The sequence below is a fragment of the Zingiber officinale genome, chromosome 7A (genome assembly GCF_018446385.1).
Source record: "Zingiber officinale cultivar Zhangliang chromosome 7A, Zo_v1.1, whole genome shotgun sequence".
Taxonomy (NCBI): domain Eukaryota; kingdom Viridiplantae; phylum Streptophyta; class Magnoliopsida; order Zingiberales; family Zingiberaceae; genus Zingiber; species Zingiber officinale.
The window spans coordinates 138,608,336-138,634,188 of NC_055998.1; the positions used below are offsets into that span (position 1 = coordinate 138,608,336).

Genomic DNA, 25,853 nt, shown 5'->3' on the forward strand with positions numbered 1-25,853 from the left:
GAGAATTTAGAGAGTAAAATTGAAAGTGTAGTGAGTGGGAATGAAAATATGTGCACATATGGATTAATATTTATAGTCGAAATTTCAAACTAGCCGTTAAAAAGTAACCGTTAAATAACTAGCCGTTATTTATTTTTTAATTAAAAAATGTAAATCTGTTATTTAAAAAAATTATTATTAAAAAACTTATATTTAAAAAAGTCGTTGCATGTACCGTTGGTAAAAAATTAAAAAAAAATAACAAGCCGTTGCATGTGCCGTTGGTAAAAATAGTAAAAAAAAAAGTTTTGCACATGGGGTGGGCCCGCCCTGGCCCACCCCACGAACACTTGAACGCGTTCAAGCTTTTGAACGCCACGTTGGCATCTTGCAACGCGGCGTTAATGCACAGTAACATTATAACGATAGATACTTTAAATGGTTAAAATTTAATCAGTCAAAATATATACATGCATATATATATATATATGAATATTTAGTAATATCATATGTATATATTAATTATATGCATGTAATTATATATATTATAATTAAAAACATAAAAATTCTTAGCTAGTCCGATTTTGATCAACAAAATTTACTCTCTTTTTTTCCCCATATTTTCTACCCGAAAGATCGTCCGTCCCTCTATCCAACTTCGGATAAAGACCTAGAGCCGATAAGTAGAGATGACTCAACAACATTTCGAAACTCAAATTTTCATTCCCCGCCTCTACTCCTCGTCTCTTCGTCGTCGCCGACGCAGTAGGATTAGGGTTTCTCGCTTCCGATGGAGCTCCCGTCACTCCGATTGACTGTGGAGAAGGGCCCAAAGAAGGGTGAGACGTTCGAATGCAAGGCCGCCGCCGTCGCCCGTGTCGGCCGCATCATCAAGGGAAACAACCTCGCCGTCCGCGACCCCGGCGTCTCCCAGAAGCACCTCACCTTCCAGTTCCAACACGAAGCTTCCTCTTGGTCCGTCTCCGATCTCGGCACCTCCAACGGCACCTTCGTCAACGGTTTCCAGATCCCGCCCTCCTCTCCGTTTCCCGTCTCGGACGGCGATACCATCAAGATCGGCGAGTTCACCGCCATCTCTGTTAAGGTCCTCGCTTCGGAAGGGCCGCAAGTGGGTGATTTCTGTGTAGAAGAAGAGGAGAGGAGTGAGGTAGGCCGGAAGAGAAGGAGAGGGGCCCGGAAGGTCGCGCCTTCCCTCCCGGTCGTAGAGGAGTTGGTAGCTGATGTGACGAATGGGAATAAGGATCGAAAGGGTAGAGGAAGGCCGAAGAAGGGTACTTCTGCTTCTGCAAGCGTGAACAAAGATGAGGATTTGCAACCCCTGGTTGTGGAGAAAATCGTTGAAGTGGAGGTCCCTCTTGAAAAGCCTAGGACAAGGGGTAGAAGGCCTGCTACAAGATATGCTGCTAAGGCTTCTAAGGATGAAAATGAAGTGGTCAAGTCTCATGATTCAGATAAGCATCCTGATTCCAAAGATGTTGAAGCTGTAGAAGCAGTTGAAGCAGAGAAGGTGGTGGTGGTGGAAGGTGATATTACTGAGAAAACAGCAAGTGCTGGAGAAAGAGAAGAATTAGCAAAAGAGGAAGAAGAAGAAGTGGATTTGGACAAAATGACATTAGGACAATGGTTTGCTCGAATGGAGAAGGTCTTGCCTCTGATGATTAATGATATGGCAGAGGAGGCTATTGCGAATTTGAGGGAGACAGCACGACGCTTTGATGAATTCATAGAAATGAGTTCCACTTCTCAATAAGTACAGATATGTTAAATTTCAGTTGTTTTGCTTTAAAATATCTAAAAATTAGTGAGCCTTTCCTCTAGTTTCTAAATTCGCCGTTATATTATCGCTAGAAATCTAGGAAATTAGTGATTATGATGGCGTGGAAGTCTAGTCCAAGAGAAACCTTTTGTAGAACTATTTTGCATTTTCAAATCTTTTGAATTACATGGGAGCCACTCTCCTTTCATCTAATATTGCTTATCAATATATACACTTGAATAGATTTTTATGCAAAATGTATAGATGTGAAAAATGAAGTAGAGTTTTGTTTTTGCAAGTATGTGAATATATCTGTGAAAATGTTAGGGTGAGTTTGATAGCTCAGAAATGTTCAAGATTGCCTATTGTTCATTTATTATATTTGATAACCTGCAGTAGAGTTGCCTACTGCCTTATAGAGTTGTTAAGTGATTGGAAAAGTAGAGATGATTCTATGTGCATTATTTTACCATCACGCTATATGGCTTACTAATCACTGCATTAGAGATGAATACTTCAGTCGCATGTTCAGCACGCTCTATATTTTGCTTGATCAATATGATTTTCTTTGTGGTTGATTCTTTTGAACTGGTTGGATGGAATTGTCTGCTTTACTATTGTGTTTGACATGCTGACATGGATGATCAACTTAGTCTGATGGTTCTGATTGGTTTCAGATTCAACAATCTAACTGACCCAAGCAAACTGCTCATTTTATTTAAATTTAGAGAAAAAAAGGATCTCGAAGATCTTTTTCCCTTGTATTTCTCTAAAATTGTTTCAACTTCTATATATATATATATAGTATCATTTCCATTGTCTCTGTATGACATCTGATTAATTCTGAGAAATATAATCATGTTGCAGTCTTGCCCACCTGGTGCTGGTAATGAACTATTTATTATTAATTGATCATTTGTTTGTTTTTTTAGACGATTTTCCTTTTGTAAATTCATCATTGTATTACTTTGTTTATTATATAACATTTTGATAACTGTTATACCTTTGGCTTACTTGTAATATGCAAATTATTATTAATTTATTTTTCCAGCACTGACATTAGGCACTTCCTCTTCATCTACCGTTATTATATTAGGGCATGTTTGGTTCACTTGAATTCCTATTTTATTCCCCATTAGTTCTGAAGGTATGAGTAAGAAACATGGGTCGTGCTGATCGAATTTGAGGTGATCAAAGGGATAGGTATGACCAATTCCATGGTAGATCACCATGCACTTTTTGAATTCTAGTTCTGCTGTTTTGATAAAATTTTGATCTGAATTTCAGTTTCGGTGTACGAGTCACTCCCTTGATGTTTAGATTTGTGAATTCAATTTTAGATTTGGCGAACAGATTTGATGAATTCCATGTTCAGATTTAGAGCATGTTTTGTTCATTTCCAGTGTACTACTATTGCCACTGCAATTGGTTAGAGAAGTTAACTCGACTCTGGTGATAACACACATGCTTTTGTTTGAGTTCCACTGATAGAGTTACAGCATGCCATGTGAGAGATTGTTGTTAACATATTTTTTGTTGGTCGGAAGGATGGCCAAAGGCCTTTATTTACAGCTTCTATACATTAGCATCTGTAAATGCTTGTAACTAGTTGAGACTTTTGGCAAACACACACCCATCACCTTGCAGGCTGAATAGCATAACGTTTTCACACATTTGTAGGCTAAAGATTTCTGCAATGTTAGAGTTTCTTTGATACTCTAAATGATACAATTTGATAGTCTAAATATAGGGAACATGTTAATTTTAGGAGCACTTGGTTAAGAAAATTTATAAAGTAGAAATTCATTTTATATAGGTTTGCTTACAAGTGACATTAATCATCATTTTTGTACCAGTAGTCGATATTGTAGCTTTTGTTATGTATAACAAGTTGAATGTTGAATTGTTTACATACAAAGACTAATTTATTGCAATTTGTCTTTCAATGAGTTTTAAACTGCATCTTATACCTACTTGATAGTTGAGATTGATCTAAAGCAACACTTGTTTGGATCTATTTAGAGTTTGTTTATTTTGTGGAAAATAATTTACATGTCTATTGCTCATTCAGGTTGTTGTGAAGAAGTGGTTTTGGCTTCAAAGTCACAATACCAGTTCTTGAAGTTTTTTTTTCTCGTGTTCTGAAATGTGCAGTAAAACTAGAAACCTTGACTGACAAAACAATATTTTTTATTTCATCTCTTAAGAAGCTGCTATGTACAGATATATGAATTCCAATAATCTTTAACAACAATATAAGCAATGATGTTTCTGCCCATTTGTATACCAACAGTCTCAGAGCAAGAGAAATGAAATTTAGCAATGAAACTGGATTGACATAACCGATACTGCATACCGAGTGGATCAAAAGCCCCAAAGAATCGTAGAAGATCATTAAACTATGGCCTGAAACACTCAACTGATGATAATCAATCCAGGTGATGTTAATGATTAGATCAAGGTATCACTCCATCTCCCTACATCCAAAATGATTTAAAGCTCCATGGTATCTGTTTCTAAAATTAGTGTTCTAGCTTCGGTCACAGGATTTAGAGGCCAGAGGAAGAGTTGAAACTCCACTGAAATGCCCAAGAATCGAAAGAACAAGGACTGACGTTTGCATCCTATTGAGATAAACCATCACGCCAATACTGGTAATTGGGAAGCAACCAAATCCTTGTCTAAAAGTCACCGACTCCAAAAAATTGTGAATAAGGATACACTAAAGATCATTGCAATAGGGGCTTTCTCAAAGCAATATCAGCCTGCACATATACATTTCAGTTAAATCTAGAGCATAAAGAAAAGAAGAATAGCAATACACTACTCTGTAGAATGCAGAAGAGAATTGAGCCTTACTGCATTATTTAGTGGGTATTACATTTGTTCACTTTGAATGTTAGAATAGAATAACAAAACAACTGATTGGTCCTGAGATGTGTGGAGCTCAACACAAGAAAGAACAAATTTTAATGCATGAAAGTAACAAGAACTTTGTGATAAATAAACTGTCCATTAGAGCAAGAAAGAGAAGCCAGGAGTTTAAGAACTCACTAGAAGTATACGACAAAGATATATTTCCTTAGCTTGAAAAGCACTAAGAAGTTTAATAGGGCTGGTGCACCATTTTCACAAATCTAGAAGCAGTTCAAGTAATCTCACATGGTAAGCTCACATGCCTCAAATAATCATAATCTTCAATTTAATGCCATAGATATGTTCGAAAGATCAGATAAGACTTGCAGATATCATAATTCGCGGTGTAAGAAATGCTCCTTAAGTTTCCGGCAAAAGAGAAGGTACAGAGTGATTTACAAGACTAGGAAAAATTATATTGTGCTTCAAATGGACCTGCACATACTTTTCTAGTTGAACAAATTGCTGCATCATTATTTGGCTTATTTTAGGCTCATAAACTATGGTTTATGAGTTCAAAAAGAGATTTGATATATCTCCATGTAATATGGTTAGATAAATGGGTTCCTCAACAGAAACAGGTGGTTATATTACAATTTTTCTTCCAAGACAATGCATGTAATTGAAAGTAAGTTAATGATGCCCTACACAAGAAAAGGAGAATAAGTGTGTTTTCAATTTTCATTTTTAGTGAAAAATAGGAATAGAATACTAAAGAAAAATTGAGAAAAAAACATCATTTTTTAAAAGTTTATTATTCCTTAATTTCTCTGGCAAATACTCTAAAAACTCTTATTTCTTAAGGGTTAATTGCAAAAATATCGTGAATATTGCCCTTTTAAACAAATTTACCAGATATTTCAAAATTATCAAATCTATCGCTAACCACAATTTTATTTTTATTAGTTACATGCTGACATTGCAGTTATCCCAGAGGGTATATTTATCAACTCAAATGCCACATCATCCCATTTATTAATTTACACTTTTATGGTAACAATACTCTTTTTTTTTTTTCTAGTACTCATCGCCTACATAGCACTTCTAACCCTCATGGCTAGCGTTGCTCCCCGATCTTGATGTCTTGCAACTAAATTAACCTTCCTACCTCAATTCCTCTCCCACCTCACCATAACTTGTTGCCAATGAAAAGTGTTTCCAAAGTCACTCAACATGTGTGTGATGCAGGAGAAACGGCAATGGTGACAGTGATGTTAGTAGTAGTTATTGAGAGTATAGCTTTTAGGCGCCACTAGAGCAACCTCGAGTTTCAACAAGGCCTTGAAACCAAAGAAAACAGCAAAAGTCAGGCTCTACTCTGTTACTTTGTTACTTCTTCACTCTTCTTAGGCTCTATCTACTCTGCAACTAATTTATACTATCTGATTGCTTCTGCTGCTTTGGTGTGTAAAGGCGAAGGAAGGGAATGCAATGCAAGGGGAGTGGAACACAATGAGTGCAGAGGGAATGAAATCACCTTGATATGATTGATAAGAAAATGAGTGTAATATGCTTAGAAAAGTCATTCAAACTATAGGAACTTGATTAAATTTCTAGGTTGCCACAATGGTGATCAAGAAAGGCATTTCGTGAGTGAATATATATTGAAGGCACGCTAGGGATTAAATCATCACCATTGCAAGCGTGTCAAGGCCAACTATTCAGGTTAATGACATGGATCTTATACCCTCAGCACAATGCTATCTTGCTACATATGCATCAACTATTAGTCTAAGATGTTCAAGTTCACACAAAAAAAAAATGGTAGATTGATAGTTCCCTCAAACTTAAGCTAACTTTTATCTGGTTCCAATTTGTGAGTCAGTACCATGTAAAAACAAAATATTGATTCTATGGAAGTTTTTAAGTATTCAGTAATGAAATTCTCAACTCAGATACATCACATTTGCATGTATGGATTATATATAGAAGAATACAGCTCAACAACTAAATAAAGAAATTTCTCAAAAAGCACTTGTATGTCTAACCTGAAAAGAACCAACCAATGACGTGAGTTTTGGAGAATCATTTACTGAAGAAGAGTTACCATCATGAACAATCTGTTTTCCACCCTATCAAAAGAAATTAGCCAGCAACTTAATTTATCATTATATACATTTAAAAAAAACATACTATAAGCATAAAAGTCTCATATGAAACAAATCTAAGTGATAAGCTTTTCTTTGTATATGATTATTACCAAAAAAATCCTTTTATCTAATACTTAATTGCTTAAAGGACTTAACAAAAGTTTACAATTTCATGTGGAAAAGATTGAGCTGATGATAAAATAAGCGGAGTGGTAATCAAAACCAACAACAGTTGAATATTTATAGTGTTTCATATGAAACTTCAAAGATACAAGACAATAATCCATGGAAAATAAATAAATCCTGGAAAGTTATGTCTACCTATAAGATACTTGAAGCCATTTGTAAAATCATCTTTGAACACTATCACACAAATATCTCGAGAATTCCATTCTGATATTTATGTAGATATGATAGTAGGATTATTCTAGTGACCAAATCGCCAAAAAAGGCTTCATCACATGGAACACAATTTTGTAAGAACAATAAGTATTTACCAACTGTAATAAGTGGTGATTGACTTTTCTTTCAATTTTGAATACACTTTAATTATGAAGACATAATTTAATACGGCACAGTTGACACAAATTTTTTGTTCAAATATAATTTATTTTGAACAAAAATGCACTAGAAATATAAATAGAGCAAAGGCTTCATTTATTTCATGAAAATCCATTCTAGAGGGAAATATTTCCAGTGGAAAATATCTTATTTTCTATTTTGTTATGCATATAAAACATAATTGAGAAATGTTTAATACAATTTGCAAACAAATCATAGTTCATCATGTGCACTACTGGCACTTCTCCATTTAAAATTATATTAGCTTTTTTACATGTAACTATACTTATTAAACTTTGTTAACTTGTATTTGAGCCACACATAGAGAAGTATATCTACATTGACTAACTTGTATTTTACTTAAATTATTGGGCCATTTTTGCATAATTTCCCAGACATATAATTGTTTAAGTGTTCATTACTGACGAGTTGAGGGAGAGTGATATTGTTTTTGAGCGATTAGTTGTTTGCATAATCTATGTGGAGAACTAGTAGAGATTGTATCAGTTTTTGTGCAAGAATCTTAGAATATTTGAGTATCAACATATTGATAATTGGAAACCAAATGACCAAAAATGCATAAACTGAGTTGATGATCTTCTCTTGTTTACTTCAGTGAAAACTAAGATGGAAGGAAGTTTTAGTCCATTGATTGGTTATGTGTCCTTGGCATAGAAAAAATATGAAAATGAAAGCAAAATAGAGAAAGAAAGCAAAGAGAAGAGAAATTAATATTTTCCCTAATTGTGTTTAGTTGTGGGGAAAGAAATAAGGAGGGAAATTAATTTTCTATTATTTTTATTGTATTTTTATTGTTTCGAAATTAAAGATTGAACTATGATGATCGAAAAGGCGACAAGTGGAATCAGAGATGCAAGCAAATGCAATAGCCCAGGCAAGCTCGACCCCCAATGTATGAGTTTATGACGTATATGATGACAATGTGACTACAACCAAATCATTGATGGACTATACCACCTCATGGGTACTTAATGTCATCTAACTATCAATTTTCATCCTTATAATTGTGCATGTTTGTCCTGACTAATTGACGTTAGCTCTCCCCACCCACCCTGCAAGTAACAAAGGAAACAATACTTTTAAGAAATTATATATAGTTGACCTAAAAAGTTCCAGCATAGAAACAATGACAATTATACTTGACCTAAACTGAGATAAGTAAATGCCAGGTATTAGATAAGTAAATGCCAGGATTCTTCTATGGTATCACCTAAAAGTTAACTTTAAGTAACATAGAACAAAAGTTATGCAGCACAAGTTCAATTTAAGAAACTAAAGCTATGGTTATGAAAAATGCATTGAAACCAGTCAAAGTGTAATCTGGATGATGCACCAAAAGCCTATTTTTTATAATAACATTGTTCATTTATAGACATATTTTCCAAGAAGTCTACAGTGAGATAAATAAGAATACTAGCAGAATAGAATGAATGAGCTGCATTATTTTATGATTATTTAGTAACATATGACAGCATTAAGTTGAAACAAGAAAAGAGTACAGATAATACCCTAGGATTGTGTTGCTTTTCTTGTGGGTCTTCAAAAAGAGAGGAGTAATAGGGTGGATCATAGACAGAACCTCCCAAAATTTCATCACTAGTGGAGTTTTGCCTAGCTACTCCATGTGTTGGAGGGTTCACGAAGCTATTTCTAACACTATAATCTGTATGGTATATGGAACTGTCCACTGTCGAAAGGCCCAATTTATACATCTGAATCCATAAGAATGAGGACAAAAACCTCACCAAAAAGCCAATTATTTCCATCAATAAAGCAAGTCTAAGTGAGAAAATAAGTAGCGGCCCAAACTTCTGATCAGGAGTGATATTCCTACAGAATATACATTGCAAAAGAAAAATCATGTGTCGATACCAATGCATAACAAATATAAGGTCACAAAGCCTTGATGTAAACCAATTATGATAGCTAAAATTTTATTTTTCACCTAAAAAAGTTTGGAGTTACTAATAATTTAATGTGATTATGTGTTGCATTAATTTGTAGCATAGCATCATGCAAGATGACTGAATTTGCAACAACCATGAATAATAAATATATTGCCAAAAATAAAACATGCATCATAAGTGAACCAGATAATTGGAGATAATGCACTAGGTTTAGTTCTGGCATCATGCCATTTGAATTGTTAGTATCTGGTGTTGCCATGTGTACATTGACCCCACACTATACCATTCTTGCTTACTTATCAATCAATTGGTCATTGCGTGAAGAAAACTCTAATAGGATCCTCAATTCAAGGCCATTAATGTAGCATATGGGATTAAGTTCCCTTCCTGATAAAGAAGAGTCATGAGGCTTTCAATTTCATTTTTTTTTTCTTCTTCTAGCAGATCCTTTGACACAGGAAGGACTTCTTTTAGCAGGTTTAAGAACTTCGGAAGAAGTATGACTGCAGGTCAAGTAGTTACCAATTGCCAATATTACTTGATCTTCTCCGAGTAGAAAACGAGGGTGATGGCTAACTTCAATAGTGAACTCAACTTGTATTCTATTAAATTCTAGTGCAGCAATTAGGCTCTGAAGAAACCTTAAAATGGATCATGCAAGAGCTAGTCCGATATGTATTCTCTTGTAATCAACAAGTAACACAATTGAAGTTCAGATTTCAAACATCTAGCTAGACTTGCTACTACAACCTACAAACATGCGTTGTTACATAAAACCATAATGCTCTTACCATATTGTACGCGAGAAAAGTATGAACCAAGCAACGTCGAGCACAATACAGAAGAAGAGAAGCACTGCATAAGTCCTTCCCAGGCTCTGACTACTGCTCTCAATGGCAACAAGTGCGAAAAGTGCCGCCACCAGATTGATCAGCAAAACGCCATTGAACAATGCCCCGAGCGATCCCAACAGAGCACACCCGATCTAGTATAAAAAAAAGTTAGCACATAATGGTCAAACATCATCAATCCCAATCACATTCCAAAGAATCTTCAAGTCATTCAAATAATTATAATTAATGCCCCACAAATCCCAACCGAATCCTAAAAGGAAAAAAACAATGAAATAATTATAATAACAATGGGGAAAAAACGATGAATAACTCACCTGGATATAGATGAGGACAACAGCGACGGACTGCAAACGATCGTAGTCGCGAAGCCAGGATCGAATCCGTGATCCGAGTGGCGCAGAAGGCCAGGGCATGATAAAAGAGCAATGTCCGCACAGAACGAAGGGCTCAAAAATTGAATCGAACACCTAAAACAAGAGATTGGGAAAGAGAGCAGAAACGGATGATTCTTCCAAAACTGATGCCGATTGAATTTGATGCTTCTTGCGCCCTCGAATTCCCTTCGGTCGTTGGAGTCCGGCGAATTGGATGGCCGCGAGGTCGAACCATGAAGATCGACGAGGCATCTATTTTTGGGCGAAGAGAGCACGATTCCTGGAACTTGCAGTTCAGTCCTCACGAACGAACAACCCTTTTTATTCGATTTCACCCCCTCAGTTACTAAATTTCTATGAGCCCCACTACCTAAATGTATGCCCAGCCCGGCCCAATAGGCCTAGTCCTCACAACAAATAAATTGTATTTTTCAACCCAAAAACAAATCCGGCCTACAGAGTTCAGATCCTCTAGATTTCTGAGTCCCCACGTCTCCTCGTTAATCCTACGGATTATATCATATTTCAAGGATGTAATGCATATCATGAGATTGTAATGACCGTCCGATCGATGAAGAAATATGGGGACTCAGAAATCTCGGGAAAGAGGATCTGAACTCTGGCCTACAACCTTTTTTTTAAAAAAATAATTCACGTGTGCACGCTTCATCCTACCCTCCCCTGATTCGCCCGTTGGGTTCATCTGAAAATACTAACGATATATTTTTTATAACGTAGGATATATCCAAAAATTGAAATGCTAACGGTATTGCACTGGCGATCGATCTCTGCGGTCCTCACGGTTCCAACATCAAACTATGCTCGTGGCACTCGTGGTTTTTCTGCTCATGGATACTCGGGCCACAACCCTCTTTAGTGGTGGATCTAAAAATTTAAATATGAAAAGACGATCATGATTTAAGTTGAGCGTAACTAAATTTTTACATGAAACAAAGGACGATATTCTTCATTTTCACCCGTGAAACTCCATAATATTACGAGTTGCACCGTCGACAGGGGGAAGACCACCGATGCCGTCCCCCTGTGGATCCACCCCTGGTCATCTCATCCCAAGTTTTCTATCAAATTTAACGTTAGCACATGCCCTAACAAAGAATTGAATCACGATATTTTAGAATGTTCTGTTAAACTTTATCATTGTATCAAACCTGAGATTTTACGATTCATTTTTATATATGTATACCACTCAGAATAATATATTTCATTAACACTAGTTATTGTGCTCATTCATTAATATTGTTATCGTGCACATATACATGTGTAATATAATGTATAAATATCTATAACTAAATAATATTATTTAATACTAGTATAATTTATTTTATAAAAATATTAATCTATAAATAAAGTAGAAATTAGGTTATTAATCATACCTCAAATTATATAGTGAGAATGTCTTATATCATCTAAATAATCGATGAGATATAGAGATAAATAGATACCGTTATTATTTTTCTTGAATAATCCATGAGATACAAATATATTGATGTATTGTGATATAAAAAGAATAAAAAAAAATATAATAAAAATTGGATAAAGAGGGAGGAGGAGAGAACAATAAAGAATCGATGATGGGATACTAGAAATTTGGTTATGCTTATGTGATTTGAAAAATATATGAGGTTAAAATTAAATAGTAGGATTTTGATATTTAATTGGATAAAACTTATTTTTATATAATCAACGATAATAAAAATATACCCCGGTGTCTTGGGTCGATCTCAGGATTAATCAGTTTGTTAAATAAAATTTATACTCCAAAACTTAAGTTAAATAATTTTGGGGATTAATAAACAAATTATAAATAAATAAAATCAGATATTTTCTTTATATAACCACTCACCAGCGGCCACGTCGCCCATCCTCCGTTTTTATCCTTGACCTACCACGACACTCGATACTCTCTTCCCCGTTGGATCACGGGAAAAACCCTCTTCCTAGGTTTTCCACACAACTACGACGGAGATGGGCGGCGCCTCCAGGCTCCTCCTCATCCTCAGCACACCGTTTCCTCGCCCTCCAGCCCTCCGCCTCGTCCGCCATCCTGCCTTCTCGTACGCCGCCGTTTCCTCAGTTCACTGCCGCCGTTTCCTCCCCTGCCCCGCCCGCCTTCGGCTTGGTTTCTCCTCTTCCGCTGCCTCCGTGCAGCTCCCTTACCAGGTCGCATGTGCCAGGGACGGCTTCAGTGAGACCCTGGTCTCGACGCCGACTTTCCTCGCAAATGCTTTTCACCCATGGCCGGAGTGGTCCAATCTTCTGGATTATCTGCGAAACGCTGGTTATTTTAGCAATCAGGCGCCTTTGGCCATTGGGGATGACGATGATTCGCTTGTGACCGGAGAATATTTAACAGAGGAGTTGGTGAAGACTGCCCAAGCCTGCCTTTCATTTGCTAGAGATCGATCTCATTTTATAAGGTACTGGGCGTTAGTATTTTAGTTTGCAATTACAATTTTCTCCTTATATTTTATCACTTGCTCTGTGAAGTAAAGATCTTCTTGAATAGTGTTTAATCTCATGGTTTTTTAGGTTCCTTAACAAAAAGGATATTGAGATTATAGTGGAGAATGGCTCACCGTTCCTGTTTAAAAATGGTGCACATTCAACAAGGCGATTGCAATCATTCCTAAGGGCTGATGGAGCTGAGGTGAGTTTTAACTGTGAAGGAACCAGAACATAAATTGTCATTTGGAGATTACTATTTGACATTGTCACTTGCAGTTTAGATTCTTTTCCATTGAACATTATAAATGTGGCTCGTTTTTCTAAAGTAACACTTGTTTTACAAGTTATTACCCTAACTTGTTTGAGAAAATATAATGTTCTCTAATTGCTTGGATTACTCAGGCACAGGATTCTGAGGTGGCTCAAACTGTTGATATTATGAGATATCTAGTGAGCTTTGCTTGCAGTATTCATGCCACTAGTGATGCAAATTCCTTAAGAAATAGAGACCTTGTTTGTGAATCTACACAAACTCTATTGGCCGAGCTAGTGAATCTGGTTGTCCGTGGTCCAGGATCTGGGTTAAATGAAGCAGTTGATGGACATAATGTTATGCGACATGATCAATTCCCAAGACCAACTGGACAAAATGTCCAGATGAAAAGAGGCGACTGGATTTGTCCAAAGTAAGTTATTTTGTAACTTCAATACTTTCTACTATATATTGGCTGATTACTCGTTTGGTGCTGATATTATCCAATATTTTGTTACATTTAATATTATTTTTTGCTATCTAAAAATTGGCTAAACTACATGTTGGAGCTGGTTTGGCAATATTTTACGTGTCTGATAATACAACATGATCTGAAATATAAATGAGAGTGAGTAAATCAAAACTTGTAAATCTCATAATATAGCATGGAAATGTGTCATGACAGTCCATTTATCTAGTAAATTATTTTTTTTAAAAGGAATTACAATTTTTGGTCGTTTAAATTTGATTTCACAAAGTTTTAGTAATGTTTTGTGACTTTGTCATTTAATCTTATCTTTTCAGGAAAAGTAACTGTTTTATCATTTCTTATTTTATATTGACATGGAATGAAAAAAACCTAGTTATGACACAATTAAGTGGACTTGGAGAGATGTAACTCTCATGTTGTATTTAGTAGTATGGGCAGGACGCTCACCCTAGTTAACATCGGATACACTCATATCACTTCAATAAAATCGTAACTTTTATTTGAAATTACATTTGTCTAATTTAGTTGATTATTTTTGTGCATTTAAATTAATTTTTCTCACCAAATTCTTACATATCATCATATACCCTATTTAATAATAACCTTTTCATTTGCTTTAGTCTACCTTCATCAATCATTACAAAAAAATAAAAATAAATAAATGATTTATATTCATATAGGTAGTCTCTCGTTTGCTCCATGAACTACTCCCTTTTGTCGAGCTACCGAGCAACATTTTTGCATTCTACTCTATGTAAGGGCTTTTGTTTAGCCATCATGCATCATCTAAAAAAAATATTATATTTCATTATTGTTCCCTTGTATATGATGTTTTATACAATATATATCTATTTGTATATGTAAAGGCATAAAATGATATACTTAAAATACTAATGTGAGATTAAATTTATTATACTAATGGTTCTATTACCTGCTGCTGTTAACCTTGATAACTTGTTATTCTACCTCTTTTGTTATGCAGATGTACTTTCATGAACTTTGCAAGAAATGTAAGATGTCTTGAATGCAATGAATCTCGGCCAAAAAGGGTTTTGACAGGTGGAGAGTGGGAGTGTCCTCAGTAAGTTTCCCTCAAAGAAACATCCTTCTCGTCTTGACTTATCCTTGTTTTTCTGACTCCTTTCTTTCTCATATGCTAGATGTGATTTCTTCAATTATGGACGAAATATGTCATGCCTAAGGTGTGACTGCAAACGCCCTGTTGCAACCCCATTGGAGACAGAACATTCTGCTGAGCAGATCCTTAATAGAAGTGGCATTGACAAGTCTGAAATTGAGCGGAAGCTAGCTGCCAATGATGAGAAGACTGAAAGATGGTTCAATAAAATGTCCCAGTTAAATGATTCTGCAGATTTGAGTGATGCAGTAGCTGATGAAGATTTCCCCGAGATCATGCCCATGCAAAAGGGGATGAACAGATTTGTTGTCAGCACAAGAAAAACACCTCTGGAACGAAGGTTGGCTAATAACCAGAACAACGGCCGGACTCATTCAAGTTCTTCAGAGGGCAATCAACTACAGCAAGGTGCTTCAGTTGGGATGGGTTCTCGTAAAACTTATGATTCTGTAATCAGTGAGACACTGGACAGGATATTTGGTCGCACCTCCACATCATCATCAGGAGAGAAGCCAGTGAGTGCAGGAGGGATCGATTCTGGATCTGGAAATAGATCCAGCTTTTCAGAATATAAGGATCAATTGGTCAACCACAGGACAGATCCTGACTATGTGCCATTTGTGCCTTTACCTGAAGATACATTTGCTAAACCTCAAAAGGGGCAATCATCAAATTCAGAAGGCCCAATTCCCATCGAGTCCAGACAGACAAGTGATTCTTTGCCAAAGGGGACTGAGAGCTCAGCTGAGGGAAAGGGAAGTGAGTATTCTGATTCTTCCAAAAGCTTTACACAAGTTTCAGAGCTTGATAATCAGGCAAATGCAGCATATAATCAGGCAAATGCAGCATTGGACAACTTTCCAGAAATCATGCCATTGCGAAAAGGTGAGAATCGGTTTGTAGTCAGCAAAAAGAAGGACCGCTCTTTATCATCGCCACAATACAAGAGGCGGGTAGCAATGGAGCAAGCCAATAATTCAAATTTTGTTCCTTTTGTTCCTTTTCCTCCAGACTATTTTGCAAAGAAAGATAAACAGCCAGAAGTTTCTAAGCCAGTAGCTTCTGCATCTGAAGGGTCCTCGGCACTGGGCGAACGCCCTCTTAGTGTGACTGAGAAGTCCAAACAGGCTGATGGAAATACAACAAATTGGTCTTCCACTCAGACTTATCATGAGTCTTCAAACATGAACTCGAACAATTATGAAGTTAATCCGCCAAACACTAAAACTTCTTATTCAGCAGGACTGCCAAATAACTCCAGATATCCGGGTGATCATTCGTGGAACCAATATAACGGTCCCAACATTTCTGCTAGTCCTCAGCAAACAGAACTTTCTGGGAGCACCAACGAAGGCTGGAAACCAAACTTCACTGGTAAGAGTTTAGAAGGATCATGTGTCACAGAACCTGATCCTCTTGACATGTCAGAGGAGGCAAAGGCAGCAAGATGGTTTCGGAGAGCTGCTCAAATTAAGGACATCTCAGAACTCAGCAACATTCCGGATGAAGATTTTCCAGAAATAATGCCAATGAGAAAAGGGGTCAACCGATTTGTCGTAAGCAAAAGAAAGACACCATTGGAAAGGAGGTTGACATCTCCCCAATACAGAAGAAACCTTCCTATTATTAAATCTGAACCAGATACAGATGCCAACGAATAAGCCTGCATCAAAAAATTTTCTGCTCTCTTGGCAAAAAAATAACCAGGTCTCGTAAGTTTTTTTAGCATATTTTTTAGTTAGAGGATATGCATCTGTTGTTATGGTATCAAAACTCTTGAAGTCATTAAGTGATTCAAAGGTTTCATAATTTAGTAGCTCTTACAGGGCTGCTCATATATGCAGTGTGCTGTGTAGGTTGGGCATCACTTCTTTGGTGGAACTAGCAGTAGCATAACACTCCCTTTAACTGATAGTTACATGCATAGATGTTGCTTTGATTTGAAAAGTTTTTTTAGTGTTTAGTGTTATGTACTGAAGTCAACCACCTTTTTTGGGGCACTGAAGCGTATAATAATTATATGCTTGTGGTGGTTGACGTTGCAATTTGTCTGGTAATATTGTTGTAATAATTATATGTTCAGATAATAGCAGATGCAAGGGGGAAATAAAACCCCTGCCAAGAGATTTGTTTCTATCAACTGCTCATGTAGCTTGGTGAACTGTTCCCATTACCATCTCATGTCGCCGTCATTTCCTAGAACAACCTCCTCGCTATTTGTCGCCACTACTAATCTCAATCTCACATTTTCACTTTCATTCTTTTAGTAGGGCTTATATAAACAAGCCAAGTGCAGTCAAATTTTAGGTGGTTCAAGTTCACAGTTATTAAAGTTTTCGGTTCAAGTTGTTTGGTTGTTTATAATTTTTATTTTTTTTATAAATTTTGTTCATAGCCGGTAACAAACTAAATAAATTTATTTATTTTTATTGTTGAATGAATATTAAAGTTGTTTACTTGAATTCATTAGTAATCCTGCTTTCAAATGGTCAGACCTGTACCATTTTTGATGGGATAATGTTGATTATGTATCATTTTCTTTCCACTATTATTGTCTTTTATGGCTTCTTCCGAAGGGTAAACAGTAAAAGATATTATATTTTAGGACAACTGATAAGGCAAGACATGATGACCTTGAATTGAGTTGACTCGTAAAAATTCCTTCATCGGGAAGTAATATCCGTTGACTTACACGTTGCAAACTATCGTTTTTTTTGGCCCTTTTCTATTTCCGTCTAACCTATAAAAAAAAATTCCAATAAAAGGTAATTTGTTCAAATATATTCGATGAATTAATACATGTAGATCCAAATTTAGTTTAGAATTAGAAAACTTTCTTTACTAGTTTAAGAGCTAAAAATCCATAATGTCTTTAGTGTGTTTTTTTTTTTGGTAATTCTTGCATTTAATTTTTTAAATTGATTAATCCTGAAAATGAACGACTTGATTTTATGAAAGTTTTTTTATCCGACATTAAGGTAGTGGCTCAACAATCGTAGTTAGGTTTGTTGGAATTAATCATGTTAGATAAATGCTTCTAATGGAAATTGATCTGAGGTGCTCCTATTTGTATCATCATTGGTTTGCCACTTGTTCAGAAGGTTATAGTGTTTATAATTTTTTCTAATGCCACTTGTTCAGAAGGTTATAATATTTATAATTTTTTTAGTTGACATCAAGTATCTAATTTACATTGATCAACTTATATTGATTAATTTTGAATGATCGATTTGATCTTATATAAATTTTTTATCAATATTGGGATAATCGAGAAGTGCTCGTAGTGGATAATCTATTAGCTCAATTGACTTATTAGAAAAGTTTTCTAGGTCAATTATTTATTAAGAAAATTTTATCTATTAATTTATTGAAATTGAAGCCCGACTCTTACTGTATTATTGTCCTTTTTGTTTGAATCTAGTATTAGTTAACTCAACCACTTAAATTGAATGCAAGTCTAGGTATGTAGGACATATGTATACATGTAAAAAAAAAAAACCTAATCGAGCAACCTTCACAAGAAGTGATTTGGTTGGCTAGAAAACGAAAGGCAAGGTCTTACTTTGCCATGTGACTTCTGGGCCCGGATTGAATTGTGCCCGTAAGCATGGCCCCTTTGAGAACCAAACCCTGTGCAATCGAATGTAACCCTAGCCCTTGTTTAAATCATTAGCCATAACTTTCATTGCTAAAGATCAAACGACATTGCATTGTGTTGCCTTGTGCTCTTGTCCCCTCACTTGGATTTCTCCAATGTGTTGTGTTTGTATACCGAACTACATGATCACTAATGCTTTTTAATTTTTAGGGTTAGTCACTTGTCCAAGATCAAACTAGGGAACTTTTAAGCTACTATATGTAATTTTTTTACCAATATTTTTTAATGCTCTTAATAAAAAAATATTTATTATTGTAATAAATTATTAATATATTGCATATTAATAGGAAAAATTTCAATTCGCCTTCAAATTTCTTCAATACCCACATTATTAAAATACTCTAGCAAAGTTCTAGTAACAGATGTAAAATATAAGGGGGTTTTTGCGAAAGTATTAAAGTAAAATTTTTGGAAAAAATTTCATGTTTGCTCTTGTATTTTTGTCTATTTAGCAAACTATCCCCACTTCAAAAAAATATTTTACAAATTGACACGACATAACTCAAATATATAACAAATATTAATAAAGTTAATGTCTTATAATTTGATTTTTTTAGAGAGTTTAAATAATCCTTCTAAAATTATTAATTTTAAAAAATATATCACTTTCCTCGAACAAGCTCTCATATATAGTAATATATACTATCTCAATGGTATTTTATTACCGACTTATAATTAACAACTAAGACCTAATTTAGCACGCGATCATGCACCAATTAATCAATCAAAACGCTACTACCATTGCAAATTAAATAATCAAAGATAAACATCCCTAACCAATATTATTATTATATTTAGATTAATACTAATCTCAATCATTAGTTAATACTTATGTTTTCATCCCTATCTTAATTAAAATAGTTCCAAAACTTGCCATCAATTATGACCCTTTCAACTCAACTAAGCCATTGAAAAACCTTTCGCTTTCTACCCTAAACTCCACTAGCCATACTATTTCACTGAATGAGATGATAGCATAGCGCGAACATGTAGCATCTTTTTCTTAGGGTTGAAATCCATTGAGTATAAACAACTTTTTCAGTGGTTGAAGAATCGGGGTTTATCGAATTGAAAGTGAGTTTACATCTTGGTCATAGCTTAATGGCTCGACGTCTCATCAATGTCTCATTGGGTCGGTTTCGTCTTAACAATGTCATTGATTAGTCGATACAAAAGTTAGATATTTTTTTTCCTCTTAAATGTAACTAAGGGGGTGAAGTTCATCCCCAACAACTTCAGAGGTAAAAAATACAAAATTTACCCATTTTTAATCAACCCAATAATTTAATACTTAATCAAAACAGGATTCATAGCTTTTTTTATTCCATTAAAAGCCCAAATTTTCAAAGTTAAGCCACCTCGTGACACCATCAATTACAATTAAATATTTGTGTATTTTTTTATTCTCTGTGCACATTTTTGTGCAAGTAAACATGAAATTAAATTTTTTATCTGCGGCTTGACCCCTAAATTGGATAACTTCAAACCTAATAAAACAAACACTATTTCTGGGCCTCATTGAAATAAATTTAAAATAAAATAGTTAATTGTCAAATCCAATTAAGAAACATTGGGCAAAAATACAGACAACGGATCCAAAGGATGATTTATTTTATGGATTAATTTATTTTGATAAACTTCATCACTTAAATAGATAAAATCTATTATAATCCATCAATCACATATAATAGATCATCTTCTAGTCCGTAAATTACGGACTAGAAGATCCCGTTTGAAAAATGCACTCCAAATTACATAAATGGGTGTCTTCTTTCAAAAAAAAAAAAAAAATTAAAATAAAAAGACTCTCCAAATTTTATTCTAAGAATGCTCTTGGTGGTAAAAGAAGGAAAGAATTCGACCCGAGATGTCATATGCTAACCACTAGATCATCCTAAAGAATAATAGTTATTGGTAATTATTATAACACATAGAAACTATTAAATAACTACTATAATATATAAAAGCTACTTGGTAGACGATGTAGGACTGTAAATGAACCAAGCGTTCGTGAACAAGGTTAGTGTTCGGCTTGGTAAGAACTTATTTATGTTCGTTTAATATACATAAGATTAATTAAACAAATAAACTTGAACAACTCGTTAAGCTAAATAAACAAACTTGAACACATATGTGTATAGCTCGTTAACGTCGTGAACAACGTTCGTGAACAACGTTCATGAACAATGTTCACGAACCTTATTCATTAATAAATTTTTTTTTCAATATGCTAAAAAATAATAAAATAAATAAATAAATTTAAATTATCAAACTCAATAATCAATTAAACAACTAAAAGTTTCAAACAATCAAACAAACTTAAATTGAGAGCTTGATAACATCTAAACGAACCAAGCTCAAATCAAGCTCAAGCCAAGCTCGAACCAATCTCAAGTCAAGTTTGAATTGAAAGTTTTATAACATCTAAATGAACCAATCTCAAGCCAAGCTTCAAACAAGCTCAAGCTCATAAAAAATAAACCAAGCCAAACTTGAATACTCATTTCAAAAGCTTGGTTCATTTTAAACTCGGCTCGGCTCGGCTTGGTTACCTTATCAAACAAGCTTGAATAGCCCAAAATTCCCTATTGCATGTGTACCTATATGAACCTCCCTTCATATCCATGGGGCCGACACTAGGGGGCCGCTAAGGTAGCGGATCTACCTTTGAATAACCCAAAATTCGACTTGGCTTGACTTGTTTTCAATCCTAGGTAGATATTATAATTATTTTTAAATAATTTTAGTATCTATAATTTAGAATTTAGGGGTTGTAGTTTAGGATTTAATTATAATATTTTGATTCTTTAATTGAGCATATTATTTTCAAATTACGGGTGAATAGCTGTCTTCCCGAGGGGTATTTATGTCCATTAAATGTCTATATATATGAGCACCGCTTGCCTTCTCTAATTAAACCGCACTCCCAAATTCACCAGCGGACTATGACAAAGATCCACCCAAACACCTCCGTCCGATCCGCAGAGCTGCCGTGCCTACCTGAAGCTTTCTCCGACGTCGGCCGGAGTAGTTGCGACGGTGGCAGCACTGGCAGCGTAGTGCTGACGGTGTGGCGGAAGTCGCTCGTGTTGAGCTGCAGCGGGTTCACGGTCTTCGACGCGAACGGCGACTTGGTCTTCCGAGTCGACAGCTACGGGTCGGGGCGCCCCGGAGAGCTCGTCCTCATGGACGCCGCCGGAAATCCGCTGCTCACCCTCCGTCGAAAGGTGCGTTTTTGTAGGAGTCCGTCAGCGAGTTGACTCGGCGAGCTCGGAATCGGATCGCCTGACTCTGTTTTCTTTTTTAACCGACTCGCAGAAGCTGAGCCTGAGCCTCGCCGACACGTGGCAGATATACAACGGGGAGGAGGCCGTCGGGCCGCAGCTGGCGGCCGTGAAGCAGCACGTGAGCCTGCGGCACTCAAAGGTGCTCGCGCACGTGAGCGCGGGGGGCGGCGGCGGCGGGTACGTGGTGGAGGGGTCGTACGGGCGGCGGAGCTGCAGCCTCTACGACGAGCGGCGGCGGCCGCTGGCCGACGTCCGGCGGAAGGAGGCGGTCGGCGGAGTGGAGTTCGGCGGCGAGGTGTTCCGACTCGTCGTGCACTCGCCGGCGGACCACGACGCCCGCCTCGCCATGGCCGTCGTCATCGTGCTCGACCAAATGTTTGAATCAAGATCTTAATTCACAACTTTATAATGAAATTCATTTTTTTTGGATATAATTTAGAAGGTGTTTAGAAGGCAAAGCAAGGCAATTAGTTGTAGATAAATTGATTCATAATTTTCAATAAAATTTTGGAATAAAATCTTGGATTTATTTTGTATAGATCAATCGTATTTATCGATTTAGAGCTTGTTTCATTTTAAAACCTTGCAAGTTAATTAGTGAACACAAAGAGCAATTAAATCTTAAAGTTCTCTTCAATAATATCTTTTTCCACCCAAGGTAGAATTTTATTTTTATCTTTTAAGTGTGTTTGAGTTTTGTGAGGTTATTCGTATCCTTTGATTGCGCGTTTCATTTAGAGAAAAATTTCTATAAATTCGTTAAAGATGATAATTAAATCGTGGATGCCTAGATGATAATCTAAATGCCTTGTCACTACACCATAATCTCGGAAGCGAATTTGATTACAAAGAGTACCTAGAAACACTTGATTTGGATTAGATTATAATTATCAATCGGTTAGAAGACTTCTAATAACGATAAGATGTCGCTTGGAATGTCTTTAATAGGCCAAAGGACGTGAGATCACACTTTGTGATATTAAGAATTACATCGAATAGTCCATAACTTGTCCTTTAGAGGAGTTATTGCATCATTATTGAGACTTATCCTATTGCCTTGTTTAAAGAGGTGGATTGAACCCTAAATATATCCCACATAATGAAATAGAAGGATCAGAGCACCCGATCTCCATACCTATTCTGAACCCCATTCTTACTTTTTTGGCCTCCGACCATTCAATCACCATCTACAAAGACAACTAGATCCATGTCTAGTTGATTCTTCGCTTGAAACCATATCTTTTAAAATAAATTAGGTTCAAATGAACATTTGTATTTTAGGATATGAGGCTAAACCATGTTAACAACTAAGCGTTAGTCGCTTATGGTGAACTGAATTATGCACCCGAGCGATCACTAACTAGAGCACTAGAGAACAGAGGAGGATTGAAGGAAGAGAGGGGGATTGCTCTTTGTTAGATTCTTTACCTGTTGTAGAAGAGCCTCTATTTATAAGCTCTAAATTGTTTCTATTTTAGGCAATGCAGTTGTCATTTTAGTTTCAAGTTTTAGGTAGTAAAAAACAAATGACAAAGCACAAGAGAAAGAACCTCCATCATGTTGCTTAAAGGATAAATAAGAGGGCGATAATTCAAATTCTAACTAGTGATAAAACATTTAATGAAACACAATATAGAACTTATACTTATAAGATTTTTAAATTATGATTCAATGTAAATCAATTCGATTGTATTTTTATTTGAATTGGAGCCAATTTTATCTACTTTTCTTTTACTTGTTGTTTTCAATGGAACTACCCCACAAAATAGAAAGATGCTAGCGCAATTGAGCAATGGAAATAATGGTGCATGTTGTGGCACAGTAGTGAGGTCAGCCTTTAGCTCAGAGAGGGCCTGAGAAGTTGTGAGTGACGGCCCCACCAGCCCACTGAATTGAGTGCTAACACAACTAGAAACTTCGCCACCATACATTTTTAAAAAGAAGATTGATTCGGGGATGAGGGTCTCATCAAAGATAGATTAAAATAAAGAAGATCAGTTAATGTGAAAGATGAAGTTAAGCGAGATATTTAAGTCTGTCGCGCAGATCACTTATGGTCTAGTAGATTGAGTACTATCGAGTGGATCAGATACTATCGAGATGATGATAACATCCTGAGAGAAAAATAAATCGGGCCTGTCTTGGTCAAGTAAATTGTCCTCTGATCATAAAGAAAGATAAGCAATTACTAATATTATCGACTAGGTACCGCGCCTAGTTAGATGAAAATAATTGAGGATAGTCAAGGAGTTTTGAAAGGGACGAGCTAGTAGGTTTAATGACATTGTCGAGCGGGAGAAACCCAACCTAGCGAACTCCGGTCGGCCAAGCATGATCTCGCCAAATATTTTATCATATCCGATCATTTTGAGAACTTGTGCCGCTGATAACAGAGCATGCCCAATAGATAAATTGTACTTTAGAAACTTTCAAACTGTTACGTCAGAGGATTATATGACTGTTTAAGAAATAGTGTCAGAGATACTTTTTTATCCGTCTCTTTTTAGGACACCTAGGAGGACATGTCTATGCCTTGAGATACGTGCACGAGTATCATGTTAACACTATAAAAAGGGATTCACTACAGAGGAAGATATGTAAAACTTCGTCTTTTACATCTATTTGCTATAACTCTTCATTTTTTTAGATCACTTAATATCGGAGGATAAATATCGAGAATCCCTTCCCAATCTGGCACCGACAATTTTTATCTTACAAATAATGTGAAATCTTCATCGCATCAATTATCCAGCACATCTCCAATTTATCATTTTCACTAATTTTAAATCAGATCAAAGATAAATTATAAAAATTTATTTAATCTCAGTCGAACGAGTTTTCTAAGTATTAGATATGAGATAATCTAAAATAATATTTATAACTCTAACCATCCATAACAAATCCTGGCTTGAGTACCACCATGATTACATATCGGGAGCCAACAAGCATGTGTACCGTATTCTTCTTTATAGCTTTGAGGAGCATAATCATTGAAGGTGACAGCCAATCGTATAATAATTCAAGGATAGAATATATAGAGACTTATAACTCCCAATTGATAATATTTTTTGAAGATATATATATATATATTATATAAACGAAGAAAGATGATATTGTCATTGTTTTAAAAATAATTATTAGAGGTTAGAGGCTATAGAAAATAGTTTCCGAATAAAGATGATATTGTCATTGCTTAGTTGACTCGTGTATAAATATGATCTATACATGTCAAATACTGGATAAGTAGAGGTAAAATTTGTCAAATGATTAATATAAAATTTATAATCGACGAAAATTTCTAGTTCGACATGTTAAATAACTTTTATTAGGCCATTTGAGTAATGCAAAGGTCCAAACTGTTATATATAAAGAGATTGTGACTATGAATAAAAAGAACTAGAAGCAAAGAAATCAGTTCACCTCATTCTCCTCTTCCTTTCTCTATATTGAGCACTTTGCTCGACGGATCCTATTGGTAGCGTTCGGATACGAATTCAATTCGTCGTGACCACTAGTACTTGATTATATTTGCAGTGTGCTATTATATCTCGGAAAATAAACAACCCATGATAATCTCGAAATACAATCGAAGGTGAGATGAATATGTTTTAAAGAAATTGGGTTAAACACAGACCTCGACATCTTCCTTTCGAACTCATTAGGAGTACTCGCCCCGGATGACTCGGGAGTACTCAGACTCATTAGGAGTACTCGGCTCAGCTGACTCGAGGGTACTCAAACTCGGCGAGAGCATTCAACAACTCAACACTCGTCAACTTGGACAAGTGCTTCATCAGCTTAATTAACCTCGGATATCTCAGCAGTTCAGCTCAACCTCGAGCATCTCTTCTCAGCCTCAAGTCAACTTGGACTCAGACAGCTCAGCCTCAGACAAGATCAGCTCGGCCAAAGTCTTTCAACCGACTTTCCAAGCAACTCTTCTTTCTTATTTGACAATCTAAATTTATCAGTTCAGATCATCTCAATAATAACGTTGCACTTCAAATATATTTCAATTCAACAACTCTTCATGTAATCTTGCGAAAGTAATTTTCATTGTGAAAGATTGTTCGGCAAAAGAT

At 35.8% G+C, this 25,853-nt stretch overlaps 4 protein-coding genes across 5 annotated transcripts; 3 read left to right on the forward strand and 1 right to left on the reverse strand.

The window, feature by feature from the left end:
* The first annotated feature begins 676 nt into the window (after nt 1-676).
* On the forward strand, nt 677-4,524 carry LOC122002824 (FHA domain-containing protein At4g14490-like). Its single transcript, XM_042558172.1, has one exon. The coding sequence runs from the start codon at nt 770-772 to the stop codon at nt 1,748-1,750; it is 981 nt and encodes a 326-aa protein (XP_042414106.1). The 5' UTR covers nt 677-769; the 3' UTR covers nt 1,751-4,524.
* On the reverse strand, nt 3,930-10,792 carry LOC122002825. The gene is made up of 5 exons (XM_042558173.1): nt 10,420-10,792; nt 10,043-10,236; nt 8,853-9,174; nt 6,661-6,744; nt 3,930-4,521 (listed from the first exon to the last, which is right to left on the reverse strand). Exons 1-5 carry the CDS (start codon nt 10,516-10,518, stop codon nt 4,486-4,488), a joined length of 735 nt encoding a protein of 244 aa, XP_042414107.1. The 5' UTR covers nt 10,519-10,792; the 3' UTR covers nt 3,930-4,485.
* Nucleotides 10,793-12,386: 1,594 nt separating this feature from the next.
* Nucleotides 12,387-16,966, forward strand: LOC122002826 (zinc finger protein VAR3, chloroplastic-like). Of its 2 annotated transcripts, XM_042558175.1 has the most exons (6): nt 12,387-12,917; nt 13,030-13,147; nt 13,348-13,631; nt 14,671-14,769; nt 14,849-16,533; nt 16,671-16,966. In XM_042558175.1, exons 1-5 carry the CDS (start codon nt 12,466-12,468, stop codon nt 16,485-16,487), a joined length of 2,592 nt encoding a protein of 863 aa, XP_042414109.1. In that variant the 5' UTR covers nt 12,387-12,465; the 3' UTR covers nt 16,488-16,533; nt 16,671-16,966. The 2 variants fall into 2 exon arrangements, with proteins under 2 accessions (XP_042414109.1, XP_042414108.1); XM_042558174.1 differs by having other exon boundaries at nt 14,849-16,966.
* A 4,443-nt stretch (nt 16,967-21,409) lies between these two features.
* Nucleotides 21,410-22,284, forward strand: LOC122000553 (protein LURP-one-related 8-like). Its single transcript, XM_042554925.1, has 2 exons — nt 21,410-21,711; nt 21,803-22,284. The coding sequence occupies exons 1-2, from the start codon at nt 21,430-21,432 to the stop codon at nt 22,163-22,165; spliced, it is 645 nt and encodes a 214-aa protein (XP_042410859.1). The 5' UTR covers nt 21,410-21,429; the 3' UTR covers nt 22,166-22,284.
* The last annotated feature ends 3,569 nt before the right edge of the window (nt 22,285-25,853 follow it).

Coding starts and splice junctions, on each gene's coding strand:
- LOC122002824 (XM_042558172.1), top strand. CDS start 770: ATGGAGCTCCCGTCACTCCGATTGACTGTGGAGAAGGGCCCAAAGAAG.
- LOC122002825 (XM_042558173.1), bottom strand. CDS start 10,518: ATGCCCTGGCCTTCTGCGCCACTCGGATCACGGATTCGATCCTGGCTT. Junction 6,745..8,852: donor AAAAGCAACACAATCCTAGG/GTATTATCTGTA, acceptor TTCTTTTGATAG/GGTGGAAAACAGATTGTTCA. Junction 4,522..6,660: donor CATTGGTTGGTTCTTTTCAG/GTTAGACATACA, acceptor GTATATGTGCAG/GCTGATATTGCTTTGAGAAA.
- LOC122002826 (XM_042558174.1), top strand. CDS start 12,466: ATGGGCGGCGCCTCCAGGCTCCTCCTCATCCTCAGCACACCGTTTCCT. Junction 12,918..13,029: donor GATCGATCTCATTTTATAAG/GTACTGGGCGTT, acceptor ATGGTTTTTTAG/GTTCCTTAACAAAAAGGATA. Junction 14,770..14,848: donor GGAGAGTGGGAGTGTCCTCA/GTAAGTTTCCCT, acceptor CTCATATGCTAG/ATGTGATTTCTTCAATTATG.
- LOC122000553 (XM_042554925.1), top strand. CDS start 21,430: ATGACAAAGATCCACCCAAACACCTCCGTCCGATCCGCAGAGCTGCCG. Junction 21,712..21,802: donor TGCTCACCCTCCGTCGAAAG/GTGCGTTTTTGT, acceptor ACCGACTCGCAG/AAGCTGAGCCTGAGCCTCGC.